The sequence below is a fragment of the Vulpes vulpes genome, chromosome 2, assembly GCF_048418805.1.
Source record: "Vulpes vulpes isolate BD-2025 chromosome 2, VulVul3, whole genome shotgun sequence".
NCBI classification, from domain to species: Eukaryota; Metazoa; Chordata; class Mammalia; order Carnivora; family Canidae; genus Vulpes; species Vulpes vulpes.
Genome location: NC_132781.1, coordinates 54,632,757 through 54,656,259, shown reverse-complemented (window position 1 = coordinate 54,656,259; position 23,503 = coordinate 54,632,757). Strand labels below are relative to the sequence as shown.

The following is a 23,503-nucleotide window of genomic DNA, read 5'->3' as shown; positions in this document are numbered from 1 at the left end:
CCTGCATGAAGCTGGGCTGACTCCTTCCCTCCCATGGCCTCTATATCCCCATCTATGCAATGGGCGTTTCTACTCTGTGCTCTCATAGGTCCCTTGTAATTTCCAACAGCCATTCCCCCCACTCCCCTCCCTGCTCCACAGAGGTAAGGCTGAGAGTCGCTGTGGGGGAGCTGGCTCCTAGGCCCTCGGGGAACCTGCTGCAGGTGCTGGGGTCAAGGGCAGAGGCTCAGGGAGATACACTGAGCGGCCTTGAAATTGGCCTTGAAATCATAGCTCTGCCATTTATCTGACTGTTTTAGACGGTTTCCTTGTCTGTAAAATCAGGCTAGTATTGGCAATCTTGCAGGATTGCTCTGAGGCTTGCTTGATGATTATGTGGTAGGTGGAATTTTGAACAGAGGGCCTGGCCTGGCTTTTAGGGCCCAGTAACTGATACCTTCCTCCTGGACCACTGAGGTTTGCACTGGGCTGATGTGGGGATCCAGGGGGCAGGGGGCTTTTGGTGAAAAAGAGAGGTCATTGTCTCTGACCTCAGCCTTACAGATTAGGCCTGAGCTGCTACTTGGGCACCTCCCCTGGGACAGGCCTGAGTTTGTCCTTCCTCCCTCCATGGGACTGTGACCCTTCCAGGTGACCTCTGGGCTGTGATACCCTCTGAGACCTCCTGTGTCTCCACAATGGAGATCCTCCCCTACTGTCTGTACTTCCCTACCAACTCCCACTCCCCCTACCCAGGCTTGGGCTGCCCAGTGTCACCAGGAACCAGGAGTGTTGGATCTGGAGCTGGTTAGCTTTGAGGGAAAAATCCCACAATGCAAACCCAATTCTCAAAGCCTGAACAGAATGAATGAACAAATCTCAGAGGCTCAGCCCTCCTCCCTCCATCCATCCAGACCCCCAAGGTTGTCCACTCCAAACCTCAGTGGTATAGTCTTTCCTCTGATTACAACAGCAGTTTGGAAAACTGGGGGAAGTTCAAAAATAAAATAAAAATAACCTCACATTCCACCCAGAACAGCCCCAGCTAACTTTTGGTGAACAGCTGGTAGGCACTTAGTAAATGCCGGGCCCTGTGCCAAGCTCAACCATTCCTCTTTCTCTTTACAAGAGGTATTTATGTTATCCCCAAATTACAGATGGAGTAAGGAAGGCCCAGGCCTGGACTCAAACCCAGTCTGTCCCACTAAGCCTCCACTACAAGCCTTTGGTGGGAGTTCCCCGGAGAGCTGCTAGCCCAGCATGATGGGACCCTCACTGTGTCCCTGGCATACGGTAGGCGGTGTTCCTATACTTGTTGGGCAACCGCATCAGACAAGGCCAGGACAGCTGGGAATGCACCTGGCCTTAAGTGGGCTGAGTCTCACTGTATTTCCTGCATTGCTCTGCCTGCCCTCCTTACCCAGCCCAACTCCTCAGAACCTCTTCTCTGTTCTCAGGAGCCTAGTTCCCTCTCCCTGGCCCTCAGGAATTCAGCATTGAGCAGCTACTCCTAGTGCGGTGGCCCAGAAAACACAACTTGACTTGGGTCCAAGGCTCCTGAAGGCTGAGCTCATGTCCCTGTGCTTACTCCCAAGACATTCTGTCCCTTTGCCATTCAGAAAAATGTCATTTCAGGGAAGGTCAGTGGCCAGTCTTCAGGAGCTGCAGCCAGAATGGCCCTGTCAACTGCTGAACAGGACTAGTGAGTCTATTGTGCCAGCTGAATTTGAGAAACCAAACACCTTGGGCCCGGAGGATGGGGAACAGGAACCAGCATTCCTCCATCCCTTATTCTGGAGACCCAGGCCCCCATCTATAGTCTCTTCTCTTCTCTTCTCTTCTCTTCTCTTCTCTTCTCTTCTCTTCTCTTCTCTTCTCTTCTCTTCTCTCTCTTCTTTCTTTCTTTCTTTCTTTCTTTCTTTCTTTCTTTCTTTCTTTCTTCTTTCTTCTTTATTTCTATTTATTTATGTAAGTAAGTAAGCAAGTAAGTAAGTAAGTAAGTAAATAATGTCTGTACCCAATGTGGGGTTTGAACTCAGGACCCAGAGATCAAGAGTCCAGAGATCAAAAGGCACATGCTCTTCCAACTGAGCCAACCAGGTGCCCCTAGTCCCTTTCCCTTTCAAAGATTTCCCTTTATCTGCTATCTTTCCTCTGAGCTGTAGGCTGACCCCTCCACTGTCCCTAAACCTCCCAAGACAGAGTTTCAGAGAATCAGAGCTGAGCGGGGCCCGGACAATTCTCTGAGGACCTTTTGCGTCTTTGGAATGCAAAGCTACTTGGCCCAATGTGACCAATCTGTTGTGTAAGTCCCCTAGACCCACCCCGATCCCCCCATCCCCACCCCATGTTGATGCTGGTGGCCTAGAGACTTTCTAATCCACGCATGATGTCCAGAGAGGGGCTGATATCTGTGCTCCCTTCAGCAGTACATATACTAAAAAACTGAGAGGGGCTGCCATTCATCAGAGGTCACAGTGAGTCGTGGTACCTGAACTGGGACTCAGGGGTCCTCCAGCCTACCCAGCTTCTTTGCCCTGAGACTCCTGGACTGCAGCTTCTAGGCACCTGGTAAGCAGCCAGAGGGGTTTGGTTTGTGCAAAGAAACTGGGAGCTAGCGTTAAAAACCATGAAGGAGATTGGAAAAGGTGGAAAGGGCTAATCCTGGACTAACTGGGGGGATGGACGCAGGTTATTGAGCTAGGTCAAAGGCAAGAACTTTATCCAGGCACAGAAATGATGGGGGGGAGAGGGTGTGGTTTCCAGGCTGATCTGTGTGTGCTTGGGGGAGGAGGGCGAGGGCTGGGGGTAGGGATTGGGTTTCCTTTGGGTAGGCAAGGGTTAAGTCCTTCTGGATCTCCCAGGCTCCAACTACTCTGCCTCCCTGTACTTTTTCCTCTCCAGCCTCTGGCCCTGCAGCAACCAGAACCATCTGTGCGCCTGCCTCATCCTCATGGCCTGCCTGAGCCCCTCGCAGCTCCAGAAGGTAGGGCATCTGCTAGGTTGGGGTCCGAGAGGGTCACATAAGAGCTGGGGGTCCCTCCAGACCTCTAGTAGACCCTAGGAACTCAACCCCACCCCCTGCATTTTTCAGAAGAGGAAACAGAAGCTCAGAGCTGTCAGTTTCCAACCACAACGCCTAACTTCTGCACTCACAGCCGGGGGCATCAGGACCACGGGTCCGGGGTGAGGTGGGAATGTGTACGTGTGAAGGAAACCAGAATAAAGAGTAAAGATCAGCCAGCCAGTCCAGCCCCAGGACTGGGTCCTAGGAGCAGAGGTGGGGGAGGCGGAGGGACAGCGGGGGAGGGGGAGGGCGGAGCCAGGACCCGTGATGGGGCGGGGTCAACGGAGGGCAGACCGCCCCACCCCCGTCTCCGCCCCGGCCCGGAGCCGGGAGAGGGCGGCTGGGTCCCACCTGCTGTCCTTACACGGAAAGCTAACTCTTAGGAATTAGAGTGACACAGACTTAACAAAAACAAAAACAAAAAACCAAAAACACGTGATCCTTGTTTGTTGCTGATAAGGGAAAAATGCTGAAAAATACAGAAAATCTCAAAGAAGAAAATGAAAACCCACCCATAATTTCCTACCCTGAGACTTAGTATTTTGGTAGTAGACAGCCCTAGAATCTTTAAAAGGCGAACATAATAGCTACCGCTTGTGAGTGCTTGCCCACCGTTTTTTTTTTTTTAATTTTTTTATTTATGATAGTCACAGAGAGAGAGAGAGAGAGGCAGAGAGAGAAGCAGGCTCCATGCACCGGGAGCCCGACGTGGGATTCGATCCCGGGTCTCCAGGATCGTGCCCTGGGCCAAAGGCAGGCGCCAAACCGCTGCGCCACCCGGGGGTCCCCTTGCCCACCATTTTATAAAGGAGACGCTAAAGTGCCCCCGACTTGATGGTCTGAGGGCCAAGGCGGTCGCCCAAGATCTTGCAATGGCTAAAATACTAAATCTGTGTTCAGCTTTTTTTTTCCCCCATCTCACAGTGTATCGGGCACATATGCCATGTCAGTAAATATTTTTCTACCACATGATTTTTATCAGCTGTGTTGGGTTCCAGATAGATAAAACATACTTTGTTGAATGACCATCCTTGTGCTGAGCATTTAGGTTGTTTCTGATGTATTGTTCTCATTCAACCAGCATCAGTGAATACCCCTAATTAATACACTTTGCTCCTCTATTTGTTAAGCCCCCAATGTATGTCAACAAGTTCTCCTCTGAGTGTGTTTGCTGGGTCACGCAGTTTGCTGTGGGTGACCCAGTTCCCAAGGAGGAAATGTTCAGCTTGATACTGATGGGAGGATTGAGTACCTATCACAGAGCTTTCCAGAGATGAAAGGGCCCACAATGGGTGGGCATGAATGTGGAAGGCAGGCATCTATGAAGGAGTGAAGGAGGGAAGGGGAGGTTAGTAATTGGGAATCAGATACTTCACAGTGGGTTCAAGAGGTGACTTCCGATGCTAAGATTTTATAGTGGTCTGCAAGCAAACATGTAGATGTTCTTTCTCTCCTTATGTCTCTCAATAGCCACAGAATAAGAAGTCTGGAGGCAAATTAGAATTTTTTTTTAATTTTTTTTTATTATTTATTTATGATAGTCATACAGAGAGAGAGAGAGAGACAGAGACATAGGCCGAGAGAGAAGCAGGCTCCATGCACCAGGAGCCTGACGTGGGATTCGATCCCGGGTCTCCAGGATCATGCCCTGGGCCAAAGGCAGGCGCCAAACCCCTGCGCCACCCAGGGATCCCCGGCAAATTAGAATTTAAACTAGCTGTTTTAACTCCCCTCCCCGCTAGCTGTCCACACATTCAGCACAAAGCCCACCTCCTCGCCTGGCTTGGCTCCCACCACCCTCCTGCCTCCCTTCAGCCCCCACCCTTACTTCCCTCCATCTGGCCTCAATTCCTTGTGTACCTCCTGTGCTCAGGGGCTTCACACATCCTGCACTCTGGGACTTAAATATTCATCCTTGTCTCTTCAACCCCCCCTTATCCTGCTGGTCCCCTTTAAATGCCACCTCCTCAGAGCTGCTACCCTGAAACTCCTCTGTCCCCCACCCCAATCCTTTTACATTGGACACTTCTGCCTTTAGCTCTTGAATCTGCCTTCTCCCTCCTTGCACGCAGTGGTTTGTGATAGCACACACCCCACCACTCTACCCCACATGCTGTTTTGTTTGATGTCAGCCTCCTTTGCTAGACTTTAAGCTCCAGGATGGCAGGTATCATGGCTGGCTTGCTCATTACTGTAGCTCCAGCTCCTAAAACCATGCCTGGTACACAGTAGATGCTCAATAAATTTCAGTTGAATAAATGAATGGGGTAATATTCTCATGTGACCCAAGCCCCACTGGAGGGGAAGGATGAGGACACCTCCCCTTCCTTCTTCCTTCATTCAGGCAACCACTATTGGTTGCTCCTCACCATGGTTCCAGGCACCATGACCTGAGTGGGGGTGGGTGGGAGGGGGAGACAGAGCAATAAATAGGATTCTTGGTCCTGCCCTCACACAGCTTTGGGTTTGAGGGAGAGGTCATGTCAGTCCTCATAAAGAGCATTTGAGGGCAGAGGGAAGCCTGAGTTTGCTTCCTGCCTTCAGTTTCAGGAGGACGGATTTCTGGTGCTGGAAGGATTTTTATCTGCAGATGAGTGTGTAGCCATGCAACAGAGGATTGGCGAGCTAGTGGCTGACATGGACGTCCCTATCCACTGCCGCATAGAATTTTCCACCCAGGAAGAAGAGCAGCTGAGAAGCCAAGTAGGTGTCCGGGGCAGGTGAGAATGGGATCTGGTCTTTTAGGGGGGGCTCAGTCCCCAGGCAGAGCTGCAGCCTGGATGGGAAGGCCCCAAGGCCCATGAGCGCTTGTTCTGGTAACAGATTGGGCCCTGGTCCCTCCCTGTGCCCAGCTAAGTGCCTTCTAGGTGTATGTCCTTCACTCCTCACTATGGACTTATAAGGTTGATCTTATTACCCCCATTTGACAGGTGGGGAAAACGAGGCTTGGTTTACTTGCCCCAAACCACATTGTTAGTAACTATAGAGTGAAGATTTGAACCCAGATCGGCCTGATAAGAAGTCCGTGCTGTTCAGTGCTCTGCTGTGTTTCCTCAGTAGTTGGGCCAGAAACCCCAGAAAGAGCCAAGTGATTCCAAGGGACCTGCTTTTGTGTCAGCCTCATACCCCAGTGAGACTAGAAACTCAGCTTCTCCATCCCCACCCCTTGTGACTTAATAGTACGCAATACTGTTTGAGATGGGTAAGTGGAAACTCCGGGTTCTCCCACACTTCCAGGAGCCTGGCTGTGGTGCTGCCTGCCAAGCCAAATCTGTGGCCCCGGGCCTTCAACGCGGCTCCTTCATGCTGAGGCTCTCCTGCCATCTGGTGGGCATAGAGGGAATTACAATGGCCCGATGGCTCACAACCCAGAGACCAGGCTGGGAGGGTGGACTAAGGATTACATCTCACCGAGGCCTTCTAGCAGGCATAGGGGTCCAGTGTCTAGAGACAGGTCACTCACAGCCCCAAGGAATGAGGGGGCTGATCTTGTGCCTCCCAAGCTGCCTTCTGAGAATGTTCCAAAGACCAGCGAAGGGTTGAGGGGAGGATGGGAGAATGAAGTGTATGTATCCTAGTTTAGAATGCTTGCAAAGAGCTCAGTGCAGTGCTGGCTACTCAGTAAACACTCATCATTCACCATTAGTATTAAGACTTTGAGATGAGCATTAAAAGGAAAAAGATCAGAGGCCCGGGGTAGCTCAGTGGGTTAAGCATCTGACCTCAGCTCAGGATCCTGATCTAGGGTCCTAGAATCCAGCCCTGTGTCAGGCTTCTTGCTCAGTGGGGAGCCTGCTTCTCCCTCTCCCTTGCCCCTCCCCCAGCCAATGCTCTCTCTCTCTCTCTCTCTCTCTGTGTCTCTCAAATAAATACAAAATCTTAAAAAAAAAAAAAAGGAAAAATAAAAAAAGATCAGTGGATGTTCCATCCAGTTCTCCCTTCCAGCTTACTTTGAGTTATTTTCCAACTCTGCAAGTTGTATAGAACTGATAATAATAGGGGAGCCTGGCTGGCTCAGTTGGTAGACCATGCGGCTCTTGATATTGGGGTCATGAGTTCAAGCCCCACATTTTTTTAAAAAGATTTATTTACTTATTTTTATTTATGATAAACATAGAGAGAGAGAGAGAAAGAGGCAGAGACACAGGAGGAGGGAGAAGCAGACTCCATGCCGGGAGCCCGATGTGGGATTCAATCCCGGGACTCTGGGACCGCATCCTGGGCCAAAGGCAGGCGCCAAACCGCTGAGCCACCCAGGGATCCCCTCAAGCCCCACATTGAGTGTAGAGGTCACTAAAAATTTTTTTAATTTTTTTAAAAACCTGATAATACTGTCCACAGAAATGGGTATGAAGGGTCCAGGAGAATGAAGTAATCACCTGGAGATCTATTCCTGTTCCATCTATCTGCAAATTCATTTCAGCATTTGTTACCGCCTATCTGTATGCAGTTCTTGGAATTCTGAACATCTTACTGGTTCCCTTGTGAATTAAGGAGTCAAGTAGATCTTTGACATGTTTAGCTTCATTTTCTGTAATTATTATTATTTTCTTAAGTAGGCTCCACACCCAGCATGGAGTCAAACACAGGGCTTGAACTCACAACCTTGAGATCTAGACCTGTGCTGAGATCAAGAGTTGGACGCTTAACCAACTGAGCCACCCAGGTGCTCATTATCTTTAATATTGTTATTATTATTAATTATGCTTCCTTGACTTGTTTCTCTCACCCTGATCCTGATACAGAACAGCTATGAATGCTGCCAAAACAAATGTATATTTTTCAGTGGGAAAGGCTGTGAAAGGGCCAGGCAGGTCACCACAGTGCCTGCAGGCACATGTGAGAGCAGGTGTGCACACAGGAGGGGAGCCATGGGACTGTGCCACCTAGAAAACCCAGGGGTCGGTGCCCTCAGTTCCACTTGTGTGTCTACACAGGAAGGTAGAGAGATCTATCTACATAAAAGTGGCTGAGGGCAGCTAGAACCACAGGGAAAACATTGGGCATCTTCCTGAAGCATCATTTTCATATGATGCTAAGAAATGTAAAATATGGGGGTGCCTGGGTGGCACAGATAGTTAAGCATTCTACTATTAGTTTCTCCTCAGGTCGTGATCTCATGGGGCTCTGTGCTCAGTGGGGAGTCTGCTTGAGATTCTATCTCCCTCTCCCTCTGCTCCTCCTCCCCCAGGGCATGCTCATACTCTCTCTAAAATAAATAAATCTTTTAAAAAAAGAAATGAAAAACATGATACTAAAATTAACAAGGGAAGGTTATTAAGAAAAAAGAAAAAGATGAGTAATAGTTTATATTCATCAACCTTTTAGCCATGCCTTGGCTGAGTGTTTTCTGTTTAGCAACAGCAGTAGTGATGATGATAAAAGCAGATATTCATGCAGCACTTTCCACATTCCAAGGACTGTTCTAGTGCCTTATGTACACCAATTCGTAATCTCTACAACACCCCATGAGATACCTTTGATAACATCTATATTTTATGAGGGAACTAAGCCCAGAGAGGTTCAGTAATGTGTTGGTGGTCACACAGCAACTCCATGGCAGAGCTGGGATTTGAACCCAAGTATTATAGCTCTAGGGTCTGTGCTTTCAACTCTTGTAAGATTCAGCCTCTACCTGAAACCTCCAACAATCCAGAGGAGGTCAGTTCTATTATTATTTCCCTTTTACAGATGAGGAAACAGGTGTTGAGTGGTAAAACAGGTGACCCAAGGCTGCCTGGGAACCACACCTGTTTGATTACCATCCTATGTTCAGAGTCACACTGTATCAAGCATAAGAGTTCTGTGACTTTATTAAGAGGTGTCCAAGAATTTAATGCTTGTGTCTTCCAGCTGTGCTTCCACGAACTTGGGGTTCCTGTTCACTGTCTACCTCAGTAGACGAGTTTGAGAAGTAACAGTGGGGTCTGCAGCCCTGCGGGGTTGGGAAGCATGAATGTCCCCTTCCTTTTTTGTCAGGCCCAGCTCTGACCCCATGTTGCTCTATCACCCCGCTAACATCCCCTCTCTGCAGGGCAAGAAAGACTATTTCCTTAGCAGTGGCGACAAGATTCGATTCTTCTTTGAGAAAGGCGTTTTCGACGAGAAAGGTTGGGAGCCGGGAACCCCAGGGTTGTGGGAAGGGCCTGACTGGGGTATCTCCAGGTGCTGGGTGGGCACCAGGACCAGTTGCCCAGGGAAGAGTGGACTCCAGCTCTTTTGTCTTTACTTGTTTCTTGTGTTACAGGAAATTTCCTGGTCCCTCCAGAGAAATCCATCAATAAAATTGGCCACGGTAAGCAGGTACCTGGGGGAAGGATACAGGGAAACTGAGGCCCGAAAAGCCTTGAGGCCTAACCCAAGGCCCACAGTAAGTTAGTGGCCCAGTAAATGGCATTTCTGGCTGCAACTCCCCCTCTGGGTCTGCTCTTCTGGCCTTATGGTGCTAATCATATGACACTGGGAAGAGAAACCACTTGAGCCACCCACCCGTGCAGATGGACCTGTGCAGACCCTCCTCTGCCTGGCCTGAAGATGATCCAGGCCTCGGGCATGGGGGGCTCCTGGCTCCCACTGATTCCTGGAGCCTCCTTCAGAGGCACCTAACATGTTGACATGGTCTCTATTCTGAGACCCCAAAATGAAGCTAGGATATCCTCCTTGTTTTTTCTAGGATCATACATTGTAATTTATTTTGCAAACCACCTATTTTTTTTTTAAAGATTTTATTTATGAGATGCCTGGGTACCTCAGTGGTTGAGCAGCTCCTTGGCTCAGGTAGTGATCCCGGGGTCCTAGGATAGATTCTTGCATCAGGCTCCCTAGAGAGAGCCTGCTTCTTCCTCTGCCTATGTCTCTGCCTCTCTCTGTGTATCTCTCATGAATAAATAAAATCTTAAAATCAAAAGATTTTATTTATTTGGAGAGAGAAAGAGAGTGTGTGAGCAGGGGGAGGGGCACAGGGAGAGGAAGAGAGAGAATCTCAGGCAGACTCTCCACTGAGCACCAAGCTCAGTGCAGCAGGAGCTCCCTCCCACGACCCTGAAATCATGAACTGAACCGAAATCAAGTCTGATGCTCAAAACACTGAACCACCCAGGCACCCCCACTCATTTTTAAACTTGAAGTTATATTGTGGTAGCTTTGTACAAAGAATTGTGGTAAAAGGCATATAAAATTTGCCATCATAACCATTTTTAAGTGTACAAATCAGTATCAATAATTATATCTAACCCTTACTTTTATTTTTTTTTATTTTATTTTTTTTTAACCCTTACTTTTAAAAGAAGGATTTTATTTATTTACTTGAGAGAGAGAGAGTATGCGAGCGAGTGGAGGGAGGGGTAGTTGGAGAGGGATCCGCTTGATCCCAGGAGGGGCTTGATCCCAGGACCCTGAGATCAGGACCCGAGCCAAAGGCAGATGCTTAACCGATTGAGCCACCCAGGTAACTCTCAACCCTTACTTTTTATAATAACAACAATAATAGCAAATAACAAGACGATCAGGGATTTGTTTTTTTTTTTTTTAAAGATTTATTTATTTATTCAGAGAGAGAGAGAGAGAGAGAGAGAGGGGCAGAAACACAGGCAGAGGGAGAAACAGGCTCCATGCAGGAAGCCTGATGGGGGACTCAATCCTGGGTCCCCAGGATCACACCCCGGGCTGCAGGCGGTGCTAAACCGCTGCGCCACCGGGGCTGCCCACGATCAGGTATTTGATGCCAGGCTGTGACCTGAGGGTGTGTAGGCATTACCCCGAGTGTTGTGGCAGCCTGAGAGGCAGGGTTGGCTTTCTGGTTTTGCAGTACGGAGGAGAAACAGGCTTATAGGAGAGAAATAGTCACTTGGAGCAGCTCAGAGAAAGAGGCAGGCCCGAGATCGCTACTATGGTTTTTTTTTTTTTTTTTAAAGATTTTATTTATTTATTCGTGAGAGACACACACAGAGAGAGGCAGAGACACAGGCCGAGGGAGAGGCAGGCTCCATGCAGGGAGCCTGTTGTGGGACTCGATCCCGGGACCCCAGGACCACACCCTGAGTTGAAGGCAGACGCTCAACTGCTGAGCCAACCAGGCGTCCCAGATAGCTACTATGTTACAGGTCCCTTTAAGTCAGGTCTGGAGTGACATTTCCAGATGGCTGGAAGGTGGAGAATTATGTCTTAGTTGGAGTAGGGTGCAGGCACTGTGGGCCCATCCCTTGGTTAGAAACCAGCAGAGAGCTCAACACATACAAATAGGTGAGAAGCCCCGGTGAGGCCTGACGAGGCCTGTGTTGGGGCGCCCAGGACCAGGCACAGAGGGATCTATGGGGGTGGGGGGCTGGCCCACTAGTCTGCCTCTGTTCTGCAGCTCTGCACGCCCACGACCCTGTCTTCAGACATGTCACACACTCTCCCAAGGTGCAGGTAAGCAGGGGTGTGGGTGAGGGTGGGGAGTGGCCCAGGTATGAATGAGAGCAGGCTGGAAGTCTGACTTCTGCCCCTTTCCAGGCCTTGGCCAAAAGTCTGGGCCTCCAGATGCCCGTGGTGGTGCAGAGCATGTACATCTTCAAGGTGAGCTCCCTGTCCTCCCCAGACCTCAGTTTACCCTCTGAATATGGGCAGGGTACTCATACCAAACCCCTCCTTTTGATGGGCCAAAAGCTGATTCCCTGAGGAATTACTAAGTTTCAAGGAGAACATGCAAAATCTGTCTCTTCTGGGTAAGGTGCCTGGCATTTAGTTGGTGCTTAGTTAAAATTTGGTGACAGGAGGGAAGGAGACCGCCCCGAACCTCTTGCTCCCTTATTTTGCCATTAAGATGCTCTGCTCCCAGCTTCAAGGCCCGATTTGGTGCCACCTTCTCCAAGAAACCTTCTAGTTTTTCCCTGGGGAAGGGAGGGGCCCATTTCTGATCCTGGGGCTGAAAGGCTTAATCTCAGACCTGGGCCCCAGCTGCTCTTGCTGCTCAATTCTTCCTTTGCCCTCGGTAGGCATGCTGTGTGCTCAGACTTGGAGTACTCCATGGGCAGAGTGCTTTTTCTCTTTGCAGTCCTCCTAGGCCTGGCACATAGGGAGTACTCCATAGCTGGGTGCTGGTGTGGAATCCTTGGAGGTAGACACCTGTGGCCAAGTTAGGGCATCCCACAAGACTCAGAGCAGCCCCTGCCCCTCCCCACTGGCCTCTGGTCTCATCTGGCCCTTCTTCTCTCTTGCAGCAACCTCACTTTGGTGGTGAAGGTGAGCTGAGAACAGGCCATGGGGTCCAGCAACGGCAACGGTGGGAGATCTGGGACATTTGTGGTTGTCAGGTCTTTGGAGGGAGGGATCGCGCTTGCTGAGATGTCTATGGGCAAGAGCCTGGGTCAGGAGGGAGAAGCTCCCTTCTGTTCCTTTTTGGAACTATCGATTGGGAGGGTGTTCTGGAGCCTTTGGCAGTGGTTCTTGAACCTGGCAGTGACTTCTCACTAGTTAAAAATATCAATTCTGGAGCCCTCAGTCCCCAGTCCCTGAGATCTTGAGTCAGTAGGGCTGCAAGGACCTGTGAACCTGTATTTTTAACAAGTTCCCTGGAGGACTGATTTGACAGAGGAATTGCAGATCTAACTTCAAACCTCCCTGCATGCACAAATACTCTGTTTAGCCTCCCTCTACTTCTGCTTAAATACCTCCAGTGACAGGGGGCTCATCCCCTCACAGTCAGCCCTTTCCTTCCTTGCATGAGCCCAAGTTGCCCTCCTTGTGACCACACCTCCCTCCCATCCAGCCCGAGGACGGTCTCTTGAGGTGATGAGCAGCCTCTCCCCGCATTCAGTACCCCCATCTCCTGCAGTCAGTCCTGCTCCAAATGCTTTGGATTGCCCACCACCAGGACACCTCCCTCTGGACATTGTCCGGATTGTTCAAGTCCCTCTTAGGGCTTGGAAAACACATGGTTCCCTGGGAAGGAGATGGAACAAGCATCTACTGTCTAAAGTCCTTTGTTCAGGGGTTCTCCATCCTGGTGGGGTCCCAGCATCACATGGAGGGTGTTAAAATGTGGATGGGGGCTAGTTGCACCCCGTCTTCGCCTTTTGTACTCAGCCTCACACCGCCCAGTGGATCATCTGGTGGCTGGAGTCCTTGTTCTGGTTAAGGATGGTGGCTTTAGTTGCCTGGCTGAAATCAAACCCTAGCAGCTCCTTTTTAGCAATTATGGTGTTGGGCCCTGTACTAAGTAAGCACTTTCCACACCCTGTGGCATGGGGTCCTCCAGAAACGCCATGAGATAGGTTCCTGCTGAGGTCACTTCATGGTTTAGAAAAAGGAGGTTTTGAGAGGTGAAATCTCATGCCCTGAGTCTCCAGGCCAGGAGGTGGTGGGATTCCAACTGACCCTTGGAAGGCTGTGAAAGCACCAGTGGGGATAAGGACAAGGTGAAGCAAGCCAGGTTCCTTATGTCCAGGGTGGGGGCTGCTGCAGTTTCCCCTCACCAGGACTCCACCTTCCTGTACACGGAGCCCCTGGGCCGGGTGCTGGGCATGTGGATCGCATTGGAGGATGCCACTCTGGAGAATGGCTGCCTCTGGTTCATCCCAGGCTCCCATACTGGTAAGGACACCTGTTCTCCCTGCCCACCCATATCCAGTCCCCGTGGCAGAGAGACCCGGAAAATAAGAGAGGCTAAAGGCTCCCCCCTTGGCCACAGGTGGGGTGTCAAGAAGGATGGTCCGGGCCTTTGCTGGCTTGAAGCTCAACACCAGATTCCTTGGGTCAGAGCCTGTCTGGGATGACAGCCTATTTGTACCCACACCAGTGCAGAGAGGTAGGTGGGATGCAGAGGGCAGGGAGGCAGGCTCTGAGGCTGTATGTGTGGGTCTGTGCTTGCTCTGACTGCCCAGCTCTCCTGAGGGCTGTGAAGTTACGGGATGGGAGGTGGGGGTGGATGGGCATAGGGAAGCCCGAAAACCACACGATTTTCCCTAAGGCATCCTGGATCAGGCTAGAGTCCAGACTCTACTGTCCTTTTGGGCAAATGACTGAATCTCTCTGAGCCTCAGTTTCCCCAAATGTAAAGCAGGGAAGTCAGTGAGATAGATGATGTGCTTAGGATGTGGCACATGGCAGATGCTAAACAGATGCTGGCCATTCCTTTTAGAACAGGGCAACCTGACATCCAGCCTGGCTTTTTTTTTTTTTTTTAAGATTATATATATATTTTTTTTGACAGAGAGAGAGAAAGATGGCACGAACAGGGATTTGGGGGGCAGGGACACAGGGAGAAGGAGAAGCAAACTCACTGAGCAGGGAGCCCACCATTGGGCTTGATCCCAGGACCCTGAGATCATGACCAGAGCTGAAGGCAGACACTTCACCATGGAGCCACCCAGGCACTCCGCAGCCCAGCTTTTGATGGCGAGGTCCCAGCTGACTGGCATAGTACAGACACTTGGGCCTGGTTCCGCAAACATCATAGAAGGGGATGCTCTTGCCAAAGCTTGCCAAAGGCATAGGTCACAGCAGAAGGGAATTGGTCCCAGGGGAACCTCTGAGCAGTAGCATGGCCTCTGACCCTGAGCTTTCAGGGATGGGAATGGGGATGAACAGGCCACAGAATCACTTGAGGGAGGAGGGGCCTTTATCTCTCTCTGCCAAATGTTCTCCTGACCTGCTGCATTCCTGCCAGGGGCCCTTATCCTAATCCACGGAGAAGTAGTGCACAAGAGTGAGCAGAACCTTTCTGACCGCTCACGCCATGCCTATACTTTCCACCTCATGGAGTCCTTGGGCACCATGTGGAGCCCGGAGAACTGGTAGGTGGCAGGGTGTGTATGTGTGTGTGTGTGTGTGTGTGCGCGCGCACACGTGCCCTGGACAGGCTCCTGAAGAGGTCTTGGAGGCCCAGAGCAGTGATGCTGGTGCCTCAGGGTCATCTCTATCTCCACAGGCTCCAGCCAACAGCTGAGCTGCCCTTTCCCCCTCTGTACACCTGAACCGCCTCTCAGGGCCGGGGCCCGGCCCCTCCAGGGGAAGCTGTGGGTTGCAAGCACCAGCGCCTCGCCCGACCACCCAGCTGCAAAGGGGAAGCTAAATTTCTTCCCTTGTGCTTTCTCCCTGCCAGGGTCTATGCCCCTGAGCCCGTAGATAGGCAGGTGAGGGGTGGCAGGTGGGCCCCAGGAGCCTGGCTGGCTGGCTTTCTGGACACCTCTGTCTCTCTGCCTCTCCCCTGCCCCAACCGAACCTCCTGCTGGAGGCAGCCTTTCGCCATGATAGCATTCTGGCTATTTCTCTGCTAGCTACCCACTGTTCCCTCCTCTCTGATGCAATTCTAATTATTACAGTGCAGGACATGCAATAAAAGCGATTTCTGAATGCAGTCTCCTGACTCTTCTTTCCCAAATAGCCTTTCTTTCAAGAGAAGAGCCCTGCTGAAAGTTATCCCAGGCATCCCAGCCCTGCCTGGTGAGGTCTGCACAGTTTTAATGACAATAACATTTAGTGGGCATTCACCATGCCCAGAGCTGTAAGTGTTTTGTCTCACTGTGTCCTGACACCTTCCAGGTAGGTGCTCTTACCATCTGTGTTTATAGATGGTGAAGCTACCACATGGTGTGGGAAGTTTCAGTGACCTGCTCCAGTCCCAAGGGCTATTTCAGTTGTTGAGTGACTCAGCCTGATTCAGCACATGTGCTTCTCACTTTTGTTTTTTTTGTTGTTGTTGTTTTTTTTAGATTTTATTATTTATTTAACAGAGAGAGAGAGAGGAGTAGCAGAGGGAACTGCACAGGGAGAGGGAGAAGCAGGCTCCCCGCTGAGCAGAGAGAGGGATGTGGGGCTCCATCCCAGGACCCCAGGATCACGACTTGAGCTGAAGGCAGACGCTTAACTGACCAAGCCATCCAGGCGCCCCTGTGCTTGTCACCTTTGTGCTCCCAATACTCCTTGCTTGGGGAGAGAAGACCAGGCTTGGGGAATACAGTCCCAGATTCTGGGCCTGGCCTTGTGACCAATTTGTTTTCCAGTCCCAAGTCAGACTCTTCTCTCTGGGCCTGGTTTGCCACCTATACAATCAAGGGGCCAAATTAGGCCCCCACGGTCCCTCTCTGTGGGCATTTTTGATGGGCACCCAGACTTTCTGGGAGAGGAAGAAGCAGGCTCCATGCAGGGAGCCAGATGTGGGACTCGACCCCGGGACCGGGATCATGCCCTTTCCAAAGGCAGACAGTCAACCCGCTGAGCCACCCAGCCGTCCCAACAATGTACATTTCTAAACTTCTTTGAATGAGCAGGTCAGCTGCTCTGGGCCTATGGTGGAGCATGGTGATGCTTGGCTAGAACAACTTCCTGGAGGCTCCTATACTCCTCACTTTCCCTTCCTCTATGGCATTACCTGCCCAGCCTCAGCAGCCATATGAATTTGTGACCTTAATTTTCAGTCCCCACTGTGTTTGTTGATAAACCAAGGCTGGGAGGATCCCTCCCAGGTGCTACCCAGGCAGCCAGTGAGGCAAAGCTCTTTCTTGGCATTTTGCCGCCTCTTTTTGCAAGTAGAAGGGAGCCTGGGAGAAAGGAAGGGTTTGTTAAGTCTTTTTTGAGCCCCAAAGGAATGTCTTTCCTCTGAGGGACAGGGCTCAACAGTGATCCCTGCTAGAGCTCTGCTCCTGGCTTCTGGCCCTGGTAGGCCAAAGTTCTTGTATCTTACAGTTAGGCCCCTTCCTGTTGGGCTGGGTAAGGAGCGGAGAACCTTGTCCAGCCTTAGGCAACTCACTATGCATTTACCACGGATGGAAAATGTTCACCCACTTGGCAAATGTCCCCTGGGTTCCCGCTACAATGCCAGGTTCTGCTGGCGCTGGAGGGTACAGTGGGGAAGAGGACAGCCCTGAAGCCTGCCCTCACACAGAGCAAGGATACAGCATGGGCCCCACAGTAGAGCCATTCTGAACTCTCAGTAAATCCCGCCAGCCCTCAGTCTCTAACTTCTTACCAAGAGAAGAAACACAGGTTTCGAGATGACTGGTGTATGAGAGGGTCTCAGGAGGGACCCCTTGTTAAGGACCCTGTGCCTGCCAGCATCATCATCATGTGTCCTTTATCAGTACCACTCAGCCAGGCAGCAGAGGCCTTGAGGCAGGAGGGGAGTTGGCTCAAACAGGAAATCAGCCCACCAGGCTTGATACTCTTCCTCCAGCCCTTCTGCGCATGCAACAGATGTCTTACCTCTTCCCTTCAGCTCAAAGGGGAGAGAGAGCACATGCGCTTGGCTATTTTCCTCTTGGGCTCTCCTCCAAATGTTGCCAGGGGAGTAGAGTCACTCTGGTCTCCAAGCACAATCCATGAAACCTCTTGGCTGGCCTGGCTTTTTGCTGACATGAGGGCTAGTCTTGACTAATAATGACACTTTCCCTTACTATTTGTTCATTATACATGGGCTGTGGGCTGGACCTTTCACACACCTACCTCATCTCACTGGATCCTCACCTAGTAACTAACAGTAGATGGGATCTTACTATTCCCATCTTGTAGACAAGGGAATTGAGGCCCAGGGTGGTTAAGCAACTCACATAGTTAAATAGTGCAGTCAAGGACTCAGAGTCTCAACCAGGTTACTTTGACTCCAGAACCTGAAGTGGTGACCATTACACTCTCCTGACTCCAGGATCCCGCTCGGGTCCCCTCCAAGAATCGCAAGATGACGGGTGTGGGTATGGGTGTGTGTGTGTGTGTCCTATACCACACTCAGCCTCTTTGTATTGTTGTGCTGTCTTTAAGCCTTTTTGTCCCTTTTAAAACATCAGCAGAACTAAAACCAGGAGTTCTTTGATTTTTATTTTGAATCTGAATCAATTGAAAAAATCAAATCTGCTTCTCACCCCTTGGCTCTTCATGCCCAAAATGGCTGGCTGCTGTGGGGACCATTCATCCTCCCCAGGTCCATTTCTTCCCATCACTGCTATGCAGCAGCTATGCCATCAGCAATATCAGGAGGTAGAGAGGCAATAGGAGATTGTCTATCTGTGTCGTGTATGCTTCTAGGAGGGACACGATGCTGATAGAGCCCAAAATCCAAACATAACTGTAGTTTAGGTCCACTCCACTATCAAAGATTAAGATCAGAGCTACAGAAATGATCTGGGCAAATATAGAGGTCATGGTCCCCTCAAAGGTCTTTTTGGTTCCAGGCCAGTGGATTTCCCCCATTGTGCTGCCAAAAATGGAGGCCACAGTGTCCCCCACACCCACAGACAGGACTCCTGCATAAGGGACTAGGGCTCTTGCTCCCCCTAAGTTGCCCTTCTGTGTGCAGGGCCTGGGGACCAGCCAGATTGGAAGAGACATGCCCAGGAGCAGGTAGATATGTGTCAGGATGAGTGGTCCACTGTCTCGTTCATCTAAGAAAAGGGACAGGAGGCTCCTCAGAGTGTGGCCCAGGGGCTTGATGCGGAAATAGCGCACATATTCTAGGAAGATAAAGACTGTTAGGCATATGGTGGCAGCTACATAGAGCAGTGTCCGGTCAAGGATGATACCGGGGATGTAGGTGGCCACCACAATGAAGTGGAAATACTTTCGGGCAATGGTGGGGGCCTGGTGCTTCTTAGACTCAGAAGATGACCGCTTGGCATTCTGGTAAAGCACCACCAGGCAGGCTAAGGTGGCCAGCAGAGACCAGTAGACCAGGAGGTAGATGCGGGTCTCTGTCTGGAAGAGGAATTGAAGAAGCCAGAGCAGGGGGTTCTTGCGGATAAGCCGGTGCAGCCAGGGAAGGACCACGCCAAGGCCCAGCACACAAGTCATAAGGTGGAAGAAGATGGAGGAAGCCCAGGTACCTGAGTCCATGAAGACAAAGAGTGTGCTGAAGAAGACGCCCATAAGCACCATCCCTACTACCACCACCAGCAGGAAGAAATCCACTGGGTCGCCCTGGCTTTCCACCACAGTCAGAGAACGCTTGATGAGCTGGTTGAGCATGAAGCTGATGCCACCTAATACAAGCAATGCCTCCCCAGGGGTAAAGCAGCGGGGCAGCAGGTACAGCAGGATCATGTTGAGGTAGACGAAGATCAGCAGGACCTCCAGGACCTCGATCACCTCGCCCACACTCAGTGAGTGCTTCATGATATAAATGATGACACCTCCAGCCAAGCCTGAGATGACACAAGTGTTGGTGGGCACTGGGCGAGTGATGCCCAGTGCCAGTACCGACGAGAAGAGGGCCACTGCCATCCCAGTGGCTGCCACCACAATTCCAAAGCGCTCAAAATATGGGTTCCCCATGGACTGGCAGCGCTCCTTCATGACCAGTCCGAACAAAGGCATGACCATTGATGCGGGCAGCAGGCCACTGTTTGCGGACATGCGGAACTGGAAGACAGCGCTTCCCTGCTGCAGCAGCCGGTCCCACTTGTACTGGACGTAGAAGGCCTGCACTGCGAGAGCCACGGCGCACCACGAGTATCGGTCCCACACGGCTGCGTGGATGCTCAGCACCACTGCGAACACTACTGCTGCCTCCGCCAGCACTGACCCACTCAGCGGAGCCCCGGGGACCGGGGGAGCGTGCTCTCGGGTCATGTCTCTAGACCGGGCCCCGGAGAAACCGGAGTGACTAGCGACGCCTTGTCCTCTGGGTCCCTCAAGCCTTGTCAAGCCGAAAGCGGCAGCTTCACACAGCCAGCACCTCCTCTTTCCGTTCTCCAGCTGCGAGGAGGGAAGCTCCACTGTAGGCAAGCCTCTCTCTGCGGCTCGGGAACTGGCGCCCAGCTATCCTCCACGGCCTCGCACCTAGGACGTAGACGTTGCTACTCCGCCGCTTTCTTTACAGCCCGTGCTGCTCCCACCGCGGGTTCCTCACCTCTCTGGGCGTCGCCATCTTGGCCCCGCCCGCCATCACGTGACAAGAAACACCGCCCACAGCCCGGCCGGAGGCGAACGGTCACGTGGCTGCGGCGTCTGGGGGCGGGGCCGGGGCGCGCGCGCGCGAAGATGGCGGCGGCCGCCGGCGGGCAGTGTGTGAGGTGCGGAGCGGGCCGAATCGGCGGGGGTGGCAGTGAGGCGCGGGGTCGAAGTCGAGCGGAAGCCGGGCGGGACTTGCGGGCGAGACGTGTGGCGGCGGTAGCGGGGTGAAGCCCCGCTAGGTGGACGGGCGCCGAGACGGGAGGCGGTTACGTCCAAACGGTCCCCGCGCGCGGGGATCCCAGGCGACTTCTCCAAGACGGGGCCGGTGCCTCTCCCCTTGCCTCACGCCGGCCTCCCGTCTCTTCATCCAGTCTCTTTGCCTTCCTCCTCCCTCCTCACGGGCGCGTTCCTCGCCCCCCCCCCCCCCCGCGCTTCCTTGTCCGGCGTGACGCTCCCTCGAGGCGCGCCGGGGCGCTTCGCGGTCGCCCGGGGGGAGCCCCCGCCTCTGTCCCCGCTGCAGCCGGGTGCCCTGCCCCGGCGACGTTCCCGGGTTCCTCCATGTGCTCGTTGGGAGGTCTGTTCCGCGTGTGGCCGAGCCACCTCGCTGCAGTTGCTGCCCTCTTTCTCCTCGCAGCCTTTCGTTCATCCATCTTTCCATTTTCTCCTGCATTGGTTCCGTCAGCCGACGTGCCCGGGTCTTTTAGGCGATCCCAGGCTCCGTAGTGGACTTTGGGAACGAGAAGATGAAATGTTAAAAAAGAGACAGTTCTTACTTTAGAGAGCGCTTACTAGCGCCAGACGCTGGCGAAGCGCTTCCTATGCATTAGCTCATTGAAACCTCCCAAGACCGGGAGGCACCCTCTTTACAGATGATTCACGAATCCACCTAAGAGCTAGCTAGGTGGTAAAGTGAGGATTCAGACCTAAGCCTGCCCAACTCCGAAGCTTCAGCCAGGTCACCACACCTCCATCTTCCACCTTACCGCCCTCCGCCCTAAAATTCAACATGCCTGTCACTCACTGTGCCAGCCCTGGCTCCCCACTTGTATGCACTGCTGTGTCCTCAGCACCCAGAAGAGCACGTAATAGGCGCTCGGTAAATACTACACACATTGCCTATCTTCTTTGTTACTACTGACTTCACCTCCCCGCTCTAGTGAGATCTTCTTTGGGATTTCCAGTGGACTACTGAACTTTGCTAGGATGACTTTTCTTTTTCCTCCCTAGCTGTTTCATCTGGCAGCATTGTGGTCGTTGTGCCCTCCTTATTTGTATTTATTTGGTAGTCAAATAGAGGTTGGAGGTTGGGTAGATCTAGCTCCTGTAGGGTAAAGCATCCTCTTCAATAGAGAACAGGGGAAGGGAAGGGGTTGATTTGCTTGAAAGATGCTTTGATGTCCCTGGGAACCTACCAAACTCACACTTGAAGATGGAAGAAATGACACTAGGATTTCTAGGCACTGCTCTGCTCAGAGTAGGTATTAGAGTGATCTTTCTTTTTGTGCTGGAAAGCACATTATAGCTGCTGGGATTATACTGAGTAGCAGCCTTCTGTTTGGAATGCCTGGAGGTCTGGACTAAGAGAAAACTTAAAATCTATTCCTGGTGCCTGCTGATTTGCAAGTGACCTCAGACAGTCCACTTTACCCTTGGAACCTGTTTTTTCCAAATATGAGCCCTTTTCAGAGTAGTATTGAGATGGCTCTGAAGCATATAGGAGAATCCTTGTGTGTGTTGCTAGCTGGCACTAGTCAAAAATAGAATAATACACTTAAATCACTCAGGGTTTTGGGAAGGTCCCTTAGGGTTTGGCAGACAGTCATTTTGAATATTGGCATTTTTAGATATCTTTTTTTGTCCTTCAGTTAATGTGTTTGTAGAAGTCGTGGTGGTGTATGTATGAAAAACAAAACAAAACAAAACACCCAACACCAGTGGTTTGAAAAGCTTCTGGTTAAGCTTAAATCTCAGTTCACACAAGAGGCATGTACCTCCTCTGTGGAGTAAGGGCAACTGTGGACAGTGGCCACATTTATTATCTCCCTGTGGAATATAACTTTCTCAAAGGAACTATTTCAGAGTAGGTTGGCTGTGTCTCAGCTTTGTACCAAAAGGACTCTGTCATAGAGGCTCTTCTTCGTAACCTCCTAGTAGCTTTCCTCTGGAAATTTCCAACTGCATGGATTTCTTTCAGGAAGATTGTTTCCAGTTTCCATTTAGCCCACCTCTTTTAGGAATGGAGTTCCATGTTTTCTGCTGGAACATTGGGCTGAAAGTCAATAAATTTTTAAAACTTTACCTTTGAGGCAAAGTTTTTAGTTTCTGTGCTTTGGTTTCCGCCAAATACTTAGATCAGACTTATTTATTATGCAAAGAGATGAGAGACATTATAGCTTTGGATTAGACACCACAGTTCTGGCCATGGTTGTATCCTGCTAAACCTTTGTAGTGCCTAATTCTTAGGATCATACTTTTTATTACTTTCTACTTTCTTGCTGATTGTGTAATATGTACTTAATGTCCTTTGTCATTCCCAACACTAAACTTTGGAGTATCAGAAGCGTCTTTGATTCATTTGTATCCTCTTTATTCCTAGACCAGAAAATGTAGGAATTGAAGAACCAGTAGCACATGTTTCCACAAGGATTCCCTTCCTGATTAATTACTGTTCCCCCCCCCCCCTTTTTTTAAAAAGATTTTTTTTTCCCCGCCCCTTTAAAAAAGATTTTATTTATTTATTCATGAGACACACAGAGAGAGAGAGAGAGAGAGGCAGAGACAGAGATGGAGGCAGAGGGAGAGGCAGGCTCCCTGCGGGGAACCTGGTGCGGGACCTGATCCCAGGACAGGACTTGATCCCAGGATCCCGGGATCAGGACCTGAGCCAAAGACAGATGCTCAACCACTGAGCCACCCAAGTGCCCCTTCTCCTTTTTTTTTTTTTTTTTTTAAGATTTATTTATTTGGGGGGGGGGGTAGTTTGGGGCAGGGGTAGAGGGAGAGAGCAAATCTCCAGCAGACTCCCTTCTGATCACGGACCCAACACAGGGCTCTGTCCCATGACTCTGAGATCATGACCTGTGCTGAAATCAAGAGTTGGACACACACTTAACTGAGATACCCAGGCATCCCTACTGTTGTCTCCTTTATCCTGCCTTTTCTTGGCACTTCTGCATATAATACTGGTTTTCTAATTTTTCTGTTCCACTTAGATTGCAGGCCTTGTAGGTCTAAAAGGGACTTCTCTCATTCTCCATCTTTGGTACTTCTTCATCAGCATATATTCTTTGAGCATCTCTTTGCCAGCCACTATGTTAAGGGTATGTTTTGCCATTATAAAACAGAAAGCCTCACCTCCACCTTTGCATACTTGTAGGATGAATTCTTGAGTGTGTCTTGATGCAGTATAATGTAATGATGAAACTCTGGAGTCATGCAAACTCGGGTTCAAGCCTTGGCTCTATCATATATTAGCTTTGTGACCTTAGACAAATTATTTAACTACTCTTAAACTTTAGTTTCCTGATGAGATAATGGGGATAATAAGAGCATCAGCTTCATACATGAGTTGTCAATATTCAGTAAGACAGAGTGTAA

The 23,503-nt window shown here is 50.8% G+C and overlaps 3 protein-coding genes across 10 annotated transcripts in view; 2 read left to right on the top strand and 1 right to left on the bottom strand.

Moving 5' to 3' along the window:
• Positions 1 to 2,889: 2,889 nt before the first annotated feature.
• PHYHD1 (phytanoyl-CoA dioxygenase domain containing 1) lies at positions 2,890 to 15,379 on the top strand. 3 transcript variants are annotated; one of them, XM_026009468.2, is made up of 11 exons: positions 2,890 to 2,965; positions 5,591 to 5,749; positions 9,081 to 9,156; positions 9,294 to 9,341; positions 11,400 to 11,455; positions 11,540 to 11,602; positions 12,247 to 12,268; positions 13,490 to 13,618; positions 13,716 to 13,832; positions 14,694 to 14,820; positions 14,955 to 15,379. In XM_026009468.2, exons 1-11 carry the CDS (start codon positions 2,933 to 2,935, stop codon positions 14,998 to 15,000), a joined length of 876 nt encoding a protein of 291 aa, XP_025865253.1. In that variant the 5' UTR covers positions 2,890 to 2,932; the 3' UTR covers positions 15,001 to 15,379. The 3 variants fall into 3 exon arrangements, with proteins under 3 accessions (XP_025865253.1, XP_025865251.1, XP_072597837.1); XM_026009466.2 differs by having other exon boundaries at positions 12,247 to 12,308; positions 13,473 to 13,618; XM_072741736.1 differs by lacking the exon at positions 5,591 to 5,749.
• Positions 15,380 to 17,816: 2,437 nt separating this feature from the next.
• On the bottom strand, positions 17,817 to 19,582 carry DOLK (dolichol kinase). The gene has a single exon (XM_026009471.2). It carries the CDS (start codon positions 19,580 to 19,582, stop codon positions 17,972 to 17,974), a length of 1,611 nt encoding a protein of 536 aa, XP_025865256.1. The 3' UTR covers positions 17,817 to 17,971.
• A 344-nt stretch (positions 19,583 to 19,926) lies between these two features.
• Positions 19,927 to 23,503, top strand: part of NUP188 (nucleoporin 188) — a 53,082-nt gene continuing 49,505 nt past the window's right edge. Inside the window, exon 1 of one of the 6 annotated variants that reach the window (XM_026009469.2) lies at positions 19,927 to 20,025. In XM_026009469.2, the coding sequence (XP_025865254.1) occupies positions 19,994 to 20,025 (32 nt within the window). In that variant the 5' untranslated portion in view covers positions 19,927 to 19,993. The remainder of the gene's footprint in view (positions 20,026 to 23,503) is intronic. The other 5 variants (XM_072741505.1, XM_072741497.1, XM_072741486.1 and 2 more) reach the window with 5 other exon arrangements.

Coding starts and splice junctions, on each gene's coding strand:
- PHYHD1 (XM_026009466.2), top strand. CDS start 2,933: ATGGCCTGCCTGAGCCCCTCGCAGCTCCAGAAG. Junction 11,456..11,539: donor CACACTCTCCCAAGGTGCAG/GTAAGCAGGGGT, acceptor GCCCCTTTCCAG/GCCTTGGCCAAAAGTCTGGG. Junction 14,821..14,954: donor ATGTGGAGCCCGGAGAACTG/GTAGGTGGCAGG, acceptor CTATCTCCACAG/GCTCCAGCCAACAGCTGAGC.
- DOLK (XM_026009471.2), bottom strand. CDS start 19,582: ATGACCCGAGAGCACGCTCCCCCGGTCCCCGGGGCTCCGCTGAGTGGG.